At 29.3% G+C, this 14223-nt stretch overlaps 1 protein-coding gene across 1 annotated transcript; it reads right to left on the bottom strand.

Moving 5' to 3' along the window:
• Window positions 1-433: 433 nt before the first annotated feature.
• LOC132943699 (receptor expression-enhancing protein 5-like) lies at window positions 434-1179 on the bottom strand. Its single transcript, XM_061012752.1, has one exon. It carries the CDS (start codon window positions 989-991, stop codon window positions 482-484), a length of 510 nt encoding a protein of 169 aa, XP_060868735.1. The 5' UTR covers window positions 992-1179; the 3' UTR covers window positions 434-481.
• Between the last annotated feature and the right edge of the window lie 13044 nt (window positions 1180-14223).

The raw sequence follows: 14223 nt of genomic DNA, 5'->3' as shown, positions 1-14223 counted from the left end.
AGGTAGGTATCAGCCATATAATTGAGAAGTATAATATTATAGCATCGTTTGTTTATCATAGGTATATCATCAACTCGATGGCCGTCGTCCTGGAAAGACGCTGCAGTTGTCCCGGATCGGCGTGAAACACCAAATAAAAAAACACGTCCTGCAGCGCCGTTTACGATGTCCGTCATCGATAAATTGGCTTTTGTCGATACAGGCCATGACGGTACCTATACATTATAATATGGCCTGTATCGACAAAAGCCAATTTATCGAGGACGGACATCGTAAACGGCGCTGCAGGACGTGTTTTTTTTATTTGTTGTTTCACGCCGATCCGGGACAACTGCGGCGTCGTTCCAGGACGACGGCCGTCGAGTTGATGATATACCTATGGTAAAACAAACGATGCTAACACACGACTTAACTTCTCAATCATATGGCGGGTACTATGTACTACCTATTTACTTCCTCCTGTCCATAATATATTATACGATCAGTCTGAATCAACACTGAGCTCAAACCGCGGCCGTATGATTGCGTCATATATGTACGCCGAGCCGTTGTCCCGGATGGGCGCGAAACACCAGATGAAAAACCACGTCCTGCACATTTGGTACAGCGGTAAGATCCGCAGGACCGGCCGGCAGAGCGACTCCAGGATCAGGAGCGCCGTGAACGTCATCCAGTAAGTGAACTTCTCGTTCAGGGCCTCGGTGGCGGCGGACACGCGGTCGTACTTCCGCCACATCGGGGGCGAGACGATCAGCGATATCGTCGCTACCGCCGGGTAAACGAGCCCGATCGCGTTGCTGACCACTTCCGCGCTGGCCCCGTACACGAGCAGCACCGAAGTCAGCAGGACGACGCACATCAGCACCTTGAACCTGGGCAGGCCGGTCAGCGCTTCCGCCCGTCCAAATGCCCCGTCCCACGGTTTGGATTTGTCGTATAACGCGCCGTCGATGATGTCCATCACCAATTGGATTTTGGTAGCACTGGCCATGATGGTGTATGTATATTATATCGCCCGATCACGAATTGATTTTGTTGTTGTTGTTGTTGTTGTTGTTGTTGTTGATATACCAATGTATCACGAACATCGAATGTGTGCGTCAAAGGAAAACGGTTAATTAGTAGCACTTGACAACGACAGTACATATTAAAATAAACGTTAGATACATAATAAGTATTTGCTAGAGGCTAGATAAGAAAATTGTTCAATGGAACATTACCATATATGCCTCACGAAATCTGTGAAAATTATTATTGTTGAAATACGGAGCACCTAAAATTCCTGTATTTTGTTACTTCGCAGTATAAAACTAAAATTGATGTATAACCTATTATAAGTCACTATAAGACAAATCTCTAAATAAAACTAATTTGATTTTCATAATTTTAGATTTATATAGAAATACGTTGTTGTATATACTATATACGTTATAATACGTTATGTTATCAAACATTTTATTAAATAAGTCTGTTGCCAAGACTTTTTTTTAAGAATATTCTCGACAGCCATAATATTGTGTGTAACTGCTCTTAACAGAGTTGTAAAGAATTCGGTGTTGTGCATTGTTAAACACTTTTCATGGATCGAAGGTTTTTTAAATAATGTAAGTAATCGTATTGAAATCAGAAATATACACAATGAAGTTTTTTAAACATAATTTTCTGGTAGTTATTAAATAATAAGTATTAGGTACCTATTATATTAAATACAAATGATTAAAATATTATTTTCTTTTTTTTCTTTGATATCTTTTACAAGATATTACACAGTTATCACTTTTTATATTAAATTGACAATCGATGAAAAAATCATCCCCAAATCCAAATGTCAATAATTTAAAATTAGTAAATTTCTCTATACAGGCTAATATTAACCAAAAATTCTCACGACCCTGGTGAATCATGTTATTGGTGGCTTGGAAAAATAGTTACATAACATTAGTACTTGAAAGTATAGGTATTTAAAATACTGTGAAAAGGTATATTATTAAAACTAGTAATTTGGTAGATTTATAAATGCATTTTTTACAACACTAGCGTTAAGATAATTTTTAACTTTATTTTATAATAGGTTATAAGTAACTTATTACTTACCTACTTGTTTGATATCTAATATTTTGGTATTTAATTTTAATTGTTCAATACTGTTTAACTCTCGTGTTTTAGTTAATGTATTATTATTTGTTCAACTTTTAAACTTACGGACTACGGTAGATACATCGTGTATATTTGTTAGTTCAGACATTTCATTGAATCAATTCTTGCGATGTATGCATATATCATGAGTAAACGTATTTTTTTCAAAGCTTGTAAGTTAAATGACTATGCATTATAAGAATCAATATACCTTATATAGTTCAATTTTATTTGTATCCAATATCGTTAGATATATTATCTTTTTGATCAATTATATTAAAACACAACGTCTAAGCAAAAGTGTTTTTTTCTTGCATAACTGTTTTTCTACTCAATTGTACTTTATTATACACTTGAATGAGTATAATATAATATTCATAATAAATGGACCCGTCAAAGTATTCCAGCATTGTTATGAATAGTTATGTTTAATTAAGATTTTTTTCTCTCATTTTCATTTTCTTAAAAACAATGAAGCTCCTCTGTCATATTGTTTACAAAACTCAAGCACATAATAGTGGGTGATAATGACTATGTTGATAACACAATAAAACGTGCAAAATTGACGACGAAAAGTAATTTTGTTATTTTACTTTAATGCCAGCTTAAAGGAAATACCTTTTATGTTATAAATTAATTTCAAATCATCACAATTTCCTTTAACAATTATTTGGTTCCTCAGCTGTTTGTTTAGGAAACGCATTATAGTAGGTATAATTAGTAATTCTTAACACGTATAAAGTTAGCGCTATATAGGGATCACTAACTTAAGGTAAGATAACGAACAAAAAAAAATTGGCATTTTATAATACCGGATGTCTTACGAAGATTTACCAATTTTAAGGAGTAGACAAATGATTTATAATAATCCAGTGAACCAGCCTATTCTTGCTTATGAATTCAGGAAAAAAGTCCTTTACTCTCCCAAGGGGATTAGGTACTGTACTTTTTTACTGAATTATAATACGCTGATTACAAAACCATGGTTAGGTTTGGAGTCTTATTTTAATCATCGGACTATATAGTTACCGCAAATTTGTATTATTTGAAACGTGATATTCCAAATGAATTTCCTTGATTATTTTAAAGCATAATATATTATTAAACAATTACACAGCGTTCATTTAAATACTACTATAATAATACTTATGAGACCATAGAGGGTAGGTGTACGTATTATAATATTCAAAATTATATTAATTTCCATTCAGATTTCTATAAAATGTTACCTTTAAAATGCATATTGTTATGATTTGGAAAATTATTATCCATTATAATGTTAAAATATGATTTAAAATAATGTTCACATAAAACAAATATATACCTACTTACTAATAAGTAATAAAATATATATTATTTTATAGTTCATGAATACAATTTTAATAATAAAAACCATGCATAGTAATATTACTAGTTACCCACTAAATCTAAAACCATTGACACAAAATTAGTTCAATTTTAATTTCATAAGTAATCCAACAATACATTAATAGAATAATTAGAATAATACATAATAATATAATATATGTTGATATAGTGTTGAGATATTAAAAAATAATTATTATTTAACAAGTTCCATTACAAAAGTAGATTGAAGAAACCAATTATTTATCAAAAGGATAGTATATTATAAAGTAAAACCTTATAAAATGATGATGTATTATATTTTAGGTAATTATGATTATATATAACACATTCAGCTAATTTATATTAATTTACAATATAATGATCGATAACATCTTCAGAAAAATGATTCGTTAGTAATTGAACAAAATAATGCTTTCGCTACAATATTTCAATTTGTTGGTACAACTGAGTGTTTATAACAAAACTAGAAGTACAAATTTTTTTATTTTTTTTCCGTAATTGGCCAATATAAAAGAAAAACAAAAATAAATAATAAAGTGATCGATAAAATATAAAAAAAGAACTTGATTATGTTTGACGTAATAATTTTATTTAATAATTAAAATAAATCAAACTGTTATGAATACAAAATATTCTCTACCTCATTAAGACTTAAAATGTTCATATTTTACACGACTACCAACTATCAAATACCTATTTAAAATTTAAATTTTTTTAATCTTTTGAGTTTCGAATTGATGATTGTACCTCATATTACTATTAGGTAAAAACCTTAATTTCAAAAATAAATGAATAACTAATAATAATAATAAGGGAGAGCCGGTAGACGTGGATGGTCTACTTTATGGAACACTAAACTTTGTTTTGAGAGTGGATTTTTAAAAATATTTTAGTATAATATACATAAAATATTAAGCATTTAAATTTTAAATGTTTAAAAAATGTGTACCAAAGATTAGCAAACCTAAACATTCTATAATTATTAAGTTTACTTAAAATCTGATTTTAATATTTAACAACTAATTACGCACATTTCGATGACTATTCGACTTCTATTAAAATCAATAAATCCTAAATTTGTTTTTTAAGTATCTATAGGTACCTAGGAATTCATAGGCGCAACTAGGGTTAAAATTATGGGGGAGGGGGCTAACAAATATTCATCTAAAATAACCCATAGGGGGCTTATATTTAAATCAATAAGGGATATTTGTGGGGGACTAAATCTTGGGCTAGGATCTATGTATAAAATATGTATAAAATATAAATACAGGTATATATTATATTGCATTCTCCCATTAAGTAGGTATAGTAAATTATCTAGAAAGAGGTCTGGTTTTTGCATTATTAAGTAGTAAACTCTCTTAAAAGCATTCTGCTGCAACATAACTCATATGTGAATGTATTCTCTGAAAAGAAAATATAAACGTCTGTCAATATTCCAGGGAGACAACACCTGACCAACTGAATAACTAAATTTAAATGATGTGATTATTCGAAAAACCTTTTTTTTTATATCTGAGTGATGCGATAAAGCTGCAATTACCATTGTTTTACAACAATGTTATTTATTTAATTAAGTTTGTGCCCATTTTTTGAATGTACCTATATTGGATGTATTTTATTTGTGAATTCGGTAAATTTGAGAATCGTCCATGAACAATAATATTTCACTTCAGAGTTCAGACGTCAAATATATTGAATTTAGTTTGATATTGTAATAATCATTTCTGGATTTGATTATTGCTAATCATATAGATAATCGTTATGTCTTACCAAAAAATGTAAAATTAATCTTTTTCAATTTTTCGTTTAAAGCTTTGCCAATCGTGAACATATTTTCATCGAAGTATATTAGCCATACTCTCCAACCCCTCTCTACCGCCAGCCACTATAACCCATCTATTTATGATAGTTCCATATTGTAGGTAACCTCTAATATATTTTAAAGACTGTTACATATTTTACAATTCTAGCGCCTAGCGGCAGTTTTTAGAATATACTTGTATTATAAACATATGTTATTATTATATTACGCTATTTCTACTGGCGGAATAATGTTCAAAAACAGCTATATAATTTATACAAATAAATACAATTTCAAATTTTCATATTATGTTCATATTCACAACTCTCGAATTAATTTTTCTCCGAAATATGTCTTACGCATGATGCATAACAACGTGCTCCAAACCTTTGAATTTCCATTGGTTCCAAAACCATAAAATATTACTTAAACGTAACAATTTTGTGCTTTTATGTACGATTTTTAAATTGCTTTAGGTCATATATTTGAACATTTATAAAAAACGTTTTTAATAATATATATAGGAACTAAATTAAACACACACACACACACACAGGCGCATTGCGTGAGTTATTAAAATTATACGACTGATATCTAAGTATTTAATCCAATAAATTGAGTTTTGTATTGGAAAAAAAAAATAGAAATTATTTTATCATATTATAGAAAAGTGTAACTTTAGATCGAATAAAATATCGGGCAACGTAGCTACATAATATAATATTTTTATTTGATATTATTTATATATATATATATTGATCGTTCTTAAATAATGCTATTCTCTTATATTCAGGGCGATGTATTATTTACGAAAATACATTTACGAACAAACGTTGGCGACGGGTGTCGTCTCCCGGTGTGTACGGACATGGACGTTAATATTGCGTTAACACCACGTATCGACGAAAACGAATATACTTCTATATAGTGACGAATATTTTCATTATATTTTTTTCAAATATGTATATCGTTTTTACAATACCACCCCCGGATCTCGATATCATTGACGTACACACCAGTCACCACCATACTTTTTATTATTATTATTATTTTAATGCAGTGCGAGAGATTTCTTTTATGCTTCGTCCTATCTATTTTCCAATACAATGCAGACGGATATCCGGTACCTGTGGCTATATTTCCTCCACGACTACCAGACGTTCGACGAGATGTGCTTATACTAACTCCGTGCAAATAATATTTACCTAGACTTATACTTGTGTACGGATTCGTGCACGGATGCAACATTCCGAAATCAAAAAAGTTGACTGTCACTATATTAGAACATGCATTTATCGTGCAGAATTTATTGAAAAAACAACTTGTTTAATAATATAAGGCTTAGATAAGATGAAAGTTATCATTATTATATTAATACGTAGGTAGGTAATAACTAATAACTAATAATTAATAATCAACTATGTATAAAATATAAAATATTACAATTCCAATGACAAAATAATGATATATGAGAAAATGTTGACGATTACAATTCGGTGATATCAATTAAGAACATTTTAAAACAAACGTACTTTTATCTAATCTAAATACCAAACGCTATGACTTATTTTAATTCACGCATTATACGCCTATTCGATTTAAAGTCACATTGATCGTTTAAAGTTCTCATTATCATCAGAAATATTCAGTTATTAAAATATAACGAAACCATGATCGTAAAAGCCTGTAAAAACACGACCCGTCCTGGTAAATTAAAGTGTTTATTATTATTATTATTACTATTCTTTTTTGGTCAGATATTATCGGAAACTGTGTCACCCTAATAAGCAGTGTTATAAATATAAACCTTAGACGTACCTATTTGAAGTATACGTCATTCCCGAACACAACGCTCTCCTCGTGTATAGAATATCTATTAGATAGTTTTATATGGTTTTCGTAAAATTCCGGACTAGATCTAATTCCGATAAACACCATTTTCCTGTATAGAAAGTTGACGTAGAGGACATGATGGGTGCCATTTTCAAGAATTTGATTCTATAAATATAAAAATAATGCGCCATCATACGTCCTTACGGAAAAAATAATAATAACATGTTAGGTATATCCTTATATTGGCTGATCTTCCGTGAAAAAAAATGACCCTGGACAGTTTTTCTCTGATGAAAATAAAAAGATCAAATAAATGCTTATACCTACCTACGTAAATGATTGAGAATAGACTCGTGAAATGCTCGACGTCCTCTTCGAGTATAACGATATGACGTCGGTACCTGCGTTGGTACCAACATTCAATCATGTATAGCTATGTCCTTCTTTGTAAAATATTCTTAAGTGTACGGATTGTTATAATACATGCCAAAAAAAAAATAAATATATATGTCAATGGGAAATGATGGATATTCGATGGCCACTGCGTGTCTTTACCTATGTGGGTACCTCTTCAGTTCAAATACGTTTTAGAAATAACGCGTGTTACGTATGTGTTTGGATTTTTTTTTGTGCTTTTCCAAAATGTTCTATTAACACAATAGGTTTTCGCCACGCCAAATCCAGGTTCAACTCGGTGCAGGGTGAACACGGAATGCACGAATCGGACATTTTATACATGATTTAGCAATTTAATATATCATTTTTAGTAATGATAATGGAAAACCTAACGATCGGCTACAAAAAAATTCACTTGCTCAAAATATGTAACCACATTTATTTATGCACTCAAAAGGTTATATATAATCACATACAGTATGTAGTTGAAAACTTTGTAATTCTACGTATAAACGAATGGAAAACATAATTTTAGATTCTGAGCGGAACAAACAATGGGTTTGTTTCAGAATGAAATGTGTTTTATTATTATTATTATTTTTGTTTTTTTTAACTTATTTAAAAAAATTATTTATGGCCTTTATTTATGCCTGTTGATTTTTAAATAACCAATATGAATCATACAATTTGAAATGTCTCCTTGTCTCCTGTTTTAAAAAAAAAAATTATTATTTAATATTATTTATTATTATTTAATTCATTTAGATTTAAGTACTAAATACAAAGAAAAATAGTCCATATTAATAGGTTTAAAAAATATGATGGCGGGGCTCTTATAATTTGAAAATCTTAGAATAATAATATGATAGTTAAAAAAATATTTTATAATTTGTAAAAATTATAAAAATATCTTAAATCTCACAAATTTAAATTATTGAAGTCAGCTTTACATTTCGTGGCCTTACTCTTTAATATGTATTTTTAACAGAAAAGTACAAATTTGTGATGGTTAGGTTAAAAATGGCCAAAAAAAAGTTGTTGAATAATGAATATAATAACAGACTTTATAGTGTAAAACAAAATATATATTACTGATGGGATTTAAACAATGGATGAATTTAAAATTCATTAAAAAAAAAGTATACTAATTATGAAAATAATCAAAACGATGATTTTAGTGGATATCTTTTAAAATCCGATATTTAGTAATATTGTAGGTAAAAAAAAAATATGTTGGTTAAAAAAAAATTTTCCAGTTAAATTCATACACATCATTTTATATTAAAAACAACACAGTCTCATAAACGATAAAAAAAATATGCCCTTTATGGCTATACCAAGAATTTTTTTTTGTTAATTTTTTACGGCATCAACATTTCTGAAGTGAAAACTTCTCTTGGAAGCCTCTACTCTGCGCTTGAATTATAGGAAAAACGCGTCAAAATATCAGCGATACTGACAAATATAACGCGTATCGTTTTCAGTCCAATATATATATGTATATGTGTGCGCACGCGTTCATCAGCAGATAGTGGCTCTTTTACCACGATTTAGGATAGTATAGTAGGTTTTAAAAATATGATGGCGGGGCTCTTATATATTTGAAAATTTAAAAATTTGAATTAGTATCTAACAAGAGTTGAGTTTCGTGAAAAAGTATTTGAATTCAATTACAAAACAATTACATTTTGAATAAAATAGTAAAAGTTATGCTTTAAAGTGTGCATTTTTTGTTTATAATTTTAAATGTAGATCATTAGATTAATTTCAATTAATAAATTTGTTTGGGAAAAAAACATTATTCTAATATATATTTTTAATTTTCAATAGTTTAAATATATTATGTACTAGAATTTATACAGAATTATTACATTATATTACGTATATTATAATATAGCCCGATATAGATACCTCCAGTCTCCACTTAAAATACATTTTGAATAATATTTATTATTTTTTTTTGGGTTGAGGCAGCTGAGGTCTTTAGCCTGTGGAACTGTGGGGAGGGTACTGTAGGTTTTGAACACGTGTGTGTTTGTTTTTGGCAGAATTTTTAAGTGGGCACTTGTAGGTATTTGCCATGCCCGGGTGGGGGATGGCGGCCTTTCTCTCCGGACACCGTGACTGCCCGAATAAAAATTCCCCCGTGGCCGCGTTCGAACCCGCGATGGTGCGCGTTACAACCGACGCCTTAGTCCGCTCACCCACTCCGTCCCCCTTCAAATAATATTGTTAGTGGGAATGTCTACGCCAAAGGGGTAGTAGCTTAATCTCAAGCTATTTCCATTTTAATTGTATGTTCTACGATTCAGACTATGAACTACCTAACTATTGTGCCTGTGTAATTATATTTACTGTGCATACATTTGATTATCTAAAAATAAAATAGAAAGAATAAAAACAATTTTTACTGTAATCGGTATTCTTTCCTCAACTCTGAACGCAATTATTAAATTAGGTATGAAAATAATATTCATCTATATAATAAAATCAATTAATTTGTGTTAAGATTTACAATGGCCAATAGGTAAATCAGTAAAACTAATTAGTAATTACTAACTAGTTTGGAATGGCGTACGATTGAAAACCGAACAAATGAATCAATCAATGTTACTCGAGTACCTAACCTATATTGGTTATTGTCCATACAACCGACACACTGTGGACTCGATTCCAGGCAATTAAGCGGTGATAGCCACTCATCGTGTACCCAATATGAAAATCGTTCTGATATGAATATTAATGGCCGTATAAAAATTTTAAAAAAAATATGCACGTGATTCGTGACCAATGACCATAATATAATATATTGTAATATAGGTCTCTATTTTTAATTGACATTTTCATGACCACGATAATAATTAGTCAAAATGAAAAAAACAATATTTAGCTAAACTTTTTAAATTCAATGAACGAATTATATTTTATTATTAAAAAAAAAATTGACTCAATTATTACATCTGTAAAAGTATTGATGTACAATGAGCTTGCATTTATCTATAGTTGATTCATACAAATGTATAATGCATATTCAACAGATGGTGATTGGTTGGTAGTTTTTACAATTTTCTATTGTGTACTGTATTTTATTGGAAAATTAAAAATTAAAACAAGCAAGAAGTTGATGTAACCTAATCTTATAAGGGATTTAAAACTTATTTTTATTTTTTATTCTGCAATACTAATCAATATGTAATATTATGTTATTTATTATATTAAAATATGCTAAACACAACATATCGCACAGTCGCACACAATTTGTTATTGTCATAGTTTAAAAATATAAAAATACAAAACACGTTTGTAGTTAAAATGTTGATAAAATTCATCAATATCACGAAAATATGCAAATTAGTATTTAGTTAAAAATTCAGAAAGCTTTAAATGTTTAAAAACTATGCTCAAAAATATATTCTAACTTAGAAGATTAATCGTAAGTTGTTCATACAATAACCTAAAAAAAATCAAATGAATAAATACATAGGTACCTATAATATAATTATATTATGTGATATTTTATGCACATAACACGCATAATATGCACAATTTTTATTTAATATTATTTGTTAGGAATTAAAACCTTGTGTATTATATTTATTAATTATACAATGAACCTATTCTCATCGTTCGACGGTTAGTCAGTATTGACTTTGTGTGTCTTAAAGGTTAAGGCTGTTTAAAGCTGTTAATTTTTTCGTATATTTAGATTTTAGACCAATTAGAGAAAGGAAAACAAATATAGTTCCAGAAGTCCTTATTCTCTTTTCTAGGTTATGTGGAAAAATGGGAAATTGATTTTCGATTTTTTTTTTTTTTTTTAGTAACACTAAAACAGAGATGTATAATAAAATAACTAATTTAGTACTATACTAATTAAACAATACAAAAAATCAAAAATCAATTTCCTACATAACCTAGAAAAGAGAAATAGAAAATAAATTACCAATAGCAATATATAAATTTAATATTTATTAAGAAATATCCTTAGATTTATAAAAGACGGACAAACAGTCTCCGCTTAGAATCGATCTTCGTAGGACCGTAGGTATATTATTATGAATCATCATTGAATTCAAATTTAGCACATCCATTACCTACTACAGTAGTACAGTGACCTATTGTAATGAAAAACTTAATCGTCAACTACTATTATAACTTATAGTATTATACATCAGACTATCAGAGTGCCTTTATTATTTTATTCAAGACATATTGAATAATTAAGATAGGCACCATTTTTATAAATTCATATCTTGAAATTTATTTAGCTTTATATTTTTGTATGACATTATATGTAATGCATGCCAATCCAAACCGGAAATCTTGATTTTTTTCATTTCAAAACCGTGTATAGGAACTTGAACCATTATTTTATAAAACAAAAGCGAATTATTAATTAAGAGCAGTTATTTCTGGTTGATATACAAATTACAAATTTCTATCTCACAGAATATTCTCAATACAATATTTTATAGATATGATGAATTTATCTGGTATATATATATTTTTACCGCTTGAATTATATTATGATTATTACCTACTCAACTGTTTGAAATTTATAAATCAGGCGGAATAGGTGGATAGATCAATAAAAAAAAATGTATCAGCTTTTGCCATTCTGATGTCTGATAAAATTATTTCCATGCACATTTAATTTAAAAAAATATATATATACTGAAAACTCGGTAGTTACCTATTTAAATACCTATTCGAACTTAAACCGAAACCTTTATTTAAATTTTTTTCAGAACCTTTAAACATTAGTTTAATGAAACCGAAAGCAGATCTAGAACGATAGTATATTATTTTTATAAAAACAAAATACGGTAATATTACATTTGAAGTAGCCTAAAGTAGGTGCCAACCCCTATAACAATATAATACTACAGTCTTTAAATAGAAATCTGAACAATTTCATAGTCCTCAGTTGTATTCTTTCTGTCAATATGTCTTCCACACAATCGATGTAAAAGCTTTGTTATGTGCACGTAATACATACCCCATATTTCGTTTGTCTTTACATTTACCTCGCTGCAGTATATTTTATTACCTAATCCATCATGGCCAGTCAGAAGACAAACACGAAAAACCTAGCAGGTAGTGAAAGTAATCACCACTGTGCACTTGGCATGACATGTTTTGAGTAGTTACAATATTGCATTACATAAGGGTTTGTGTACGGCGAAAAATATGACTGAGTATATATAGTAGGTATTATATATAGTAACTATATAGCGCGTAGAGCGAGCGTACCTTTCTGTTTTTTTTCTTTTTTTGGGAAATATAAAATTATTTCACGAAAAGTGAAAATAAATCCAGCTGGTAGATTATTGAAGAACAGAAGAAATGTCAAGTGTTATACACAAGTTATACTTTTTTTTTTTACTAACTGTTAAGATGTACCTAACATAAAGGCACTTTTATAGATGCACTTAGACGACAGTGTATAAATGTGGGCGCTTGATAGTGAACACTTTGGTAACATACCTACCTACTTAGATAATTTGGTTCAAATTGAATTTTACGCCTTCATCCGTGCGTCTGAAAAACTTTCTCAGAATACTGTCGATTTCAATTCTGGTCACAGTAAAGGGATTTCACAATTTCTAGTCGTCCTTGATAATGCCATAATATAGGTAGGTACTGCGTACTACTGTACTAGGTATATAAACTCTTCTATTATTATACGGTTTTCCACGGATTTACTGAGCAGAATGATATTTTATATTAACTATGTAACTTTTAAAGGCTAAACTACAAAATATATTATAATCGCTCTAATAAGTTTTTTCTGATAGTGAAATTGGGTGTTTAATACCGTTTTTTGAAATATTCTATATACAATTAACACTCACACGAACACTGTAAGTTACTAAACTTTAAAATCACTGGCCAGTGACAGGAATCACGATTAACCACGTCGATAGTGCATGGGATTGAGATGGTAATATTAAGTCACCGTGTCTCATATAATATTATTTGTATCTATATTGGAATCGAATATCCAATATCGGAACATAGTCGAACATTAAATCTCAGCACTCTTGAAAAGCTTTTGAATACACCTATTGTGTGGCGGAAACTGTTTTGCAAACTGTTGCGATTTTGCAAATATGTTTCTGAATCCAAAGTGTTAATAATCATATTGATGAGCCATTCCATATCAATAGACACGAAAATGTTTACCATGTTATTATGGTATGTAATAGGTTTAACTACCTACCTACCAAAATATTATCGGGTGTGTAATCGTAAACTTACGCATACTGCTTCGGGAAGTACTTGATTGGTTTAGAATTCATAGCCGGCTTACACACTTCAAACAATTTGGGTGTCTTTAGTAATTATACCAACCAGAACTAATTGTTTTTAAGGCACTAGTAATATATTTTAAGAAACACAGATAAAAATCACCATCTTAAAAAAAATTAGATTTTTATGATTTGTATACAATAATAATATGTACCATTATACCCAGGTTTAATAAATATTAATTAAGTAAGTATTATATAAGTACACTCGTTTATTTGAAAACCTAATTATTTAATGAAAAAAAAATTCAAGTTTATTTTATATATTAATTTTTTATAAACATATTATTTATTAACAATTTTAATAATATGTAAAATGTTTTATTTTATAACACACGTTCAAATTTTATAGTTTGTATGTTTCATCAATAG

Source organism: Metopolophium dirhodum, chromosome 4 (assembly GCF_019925205.1).
Source record: "Metopolophium dirhodum isolate CAU chromosome 4, ASM1992520v1, whole genome shotgun sequence".
Lineage (NCBI taxonomy): Eukaryota > Metazoa > Arthropoda > Insecta > Hemiptera > Aphididae > Metopolophium > Metopolophium dirhodum.
The sequence above is the reverse complement of the archived record's forward strand: the minus strand, read 5'-3'. Positions and strand labels throughout refer to the sequence as shown.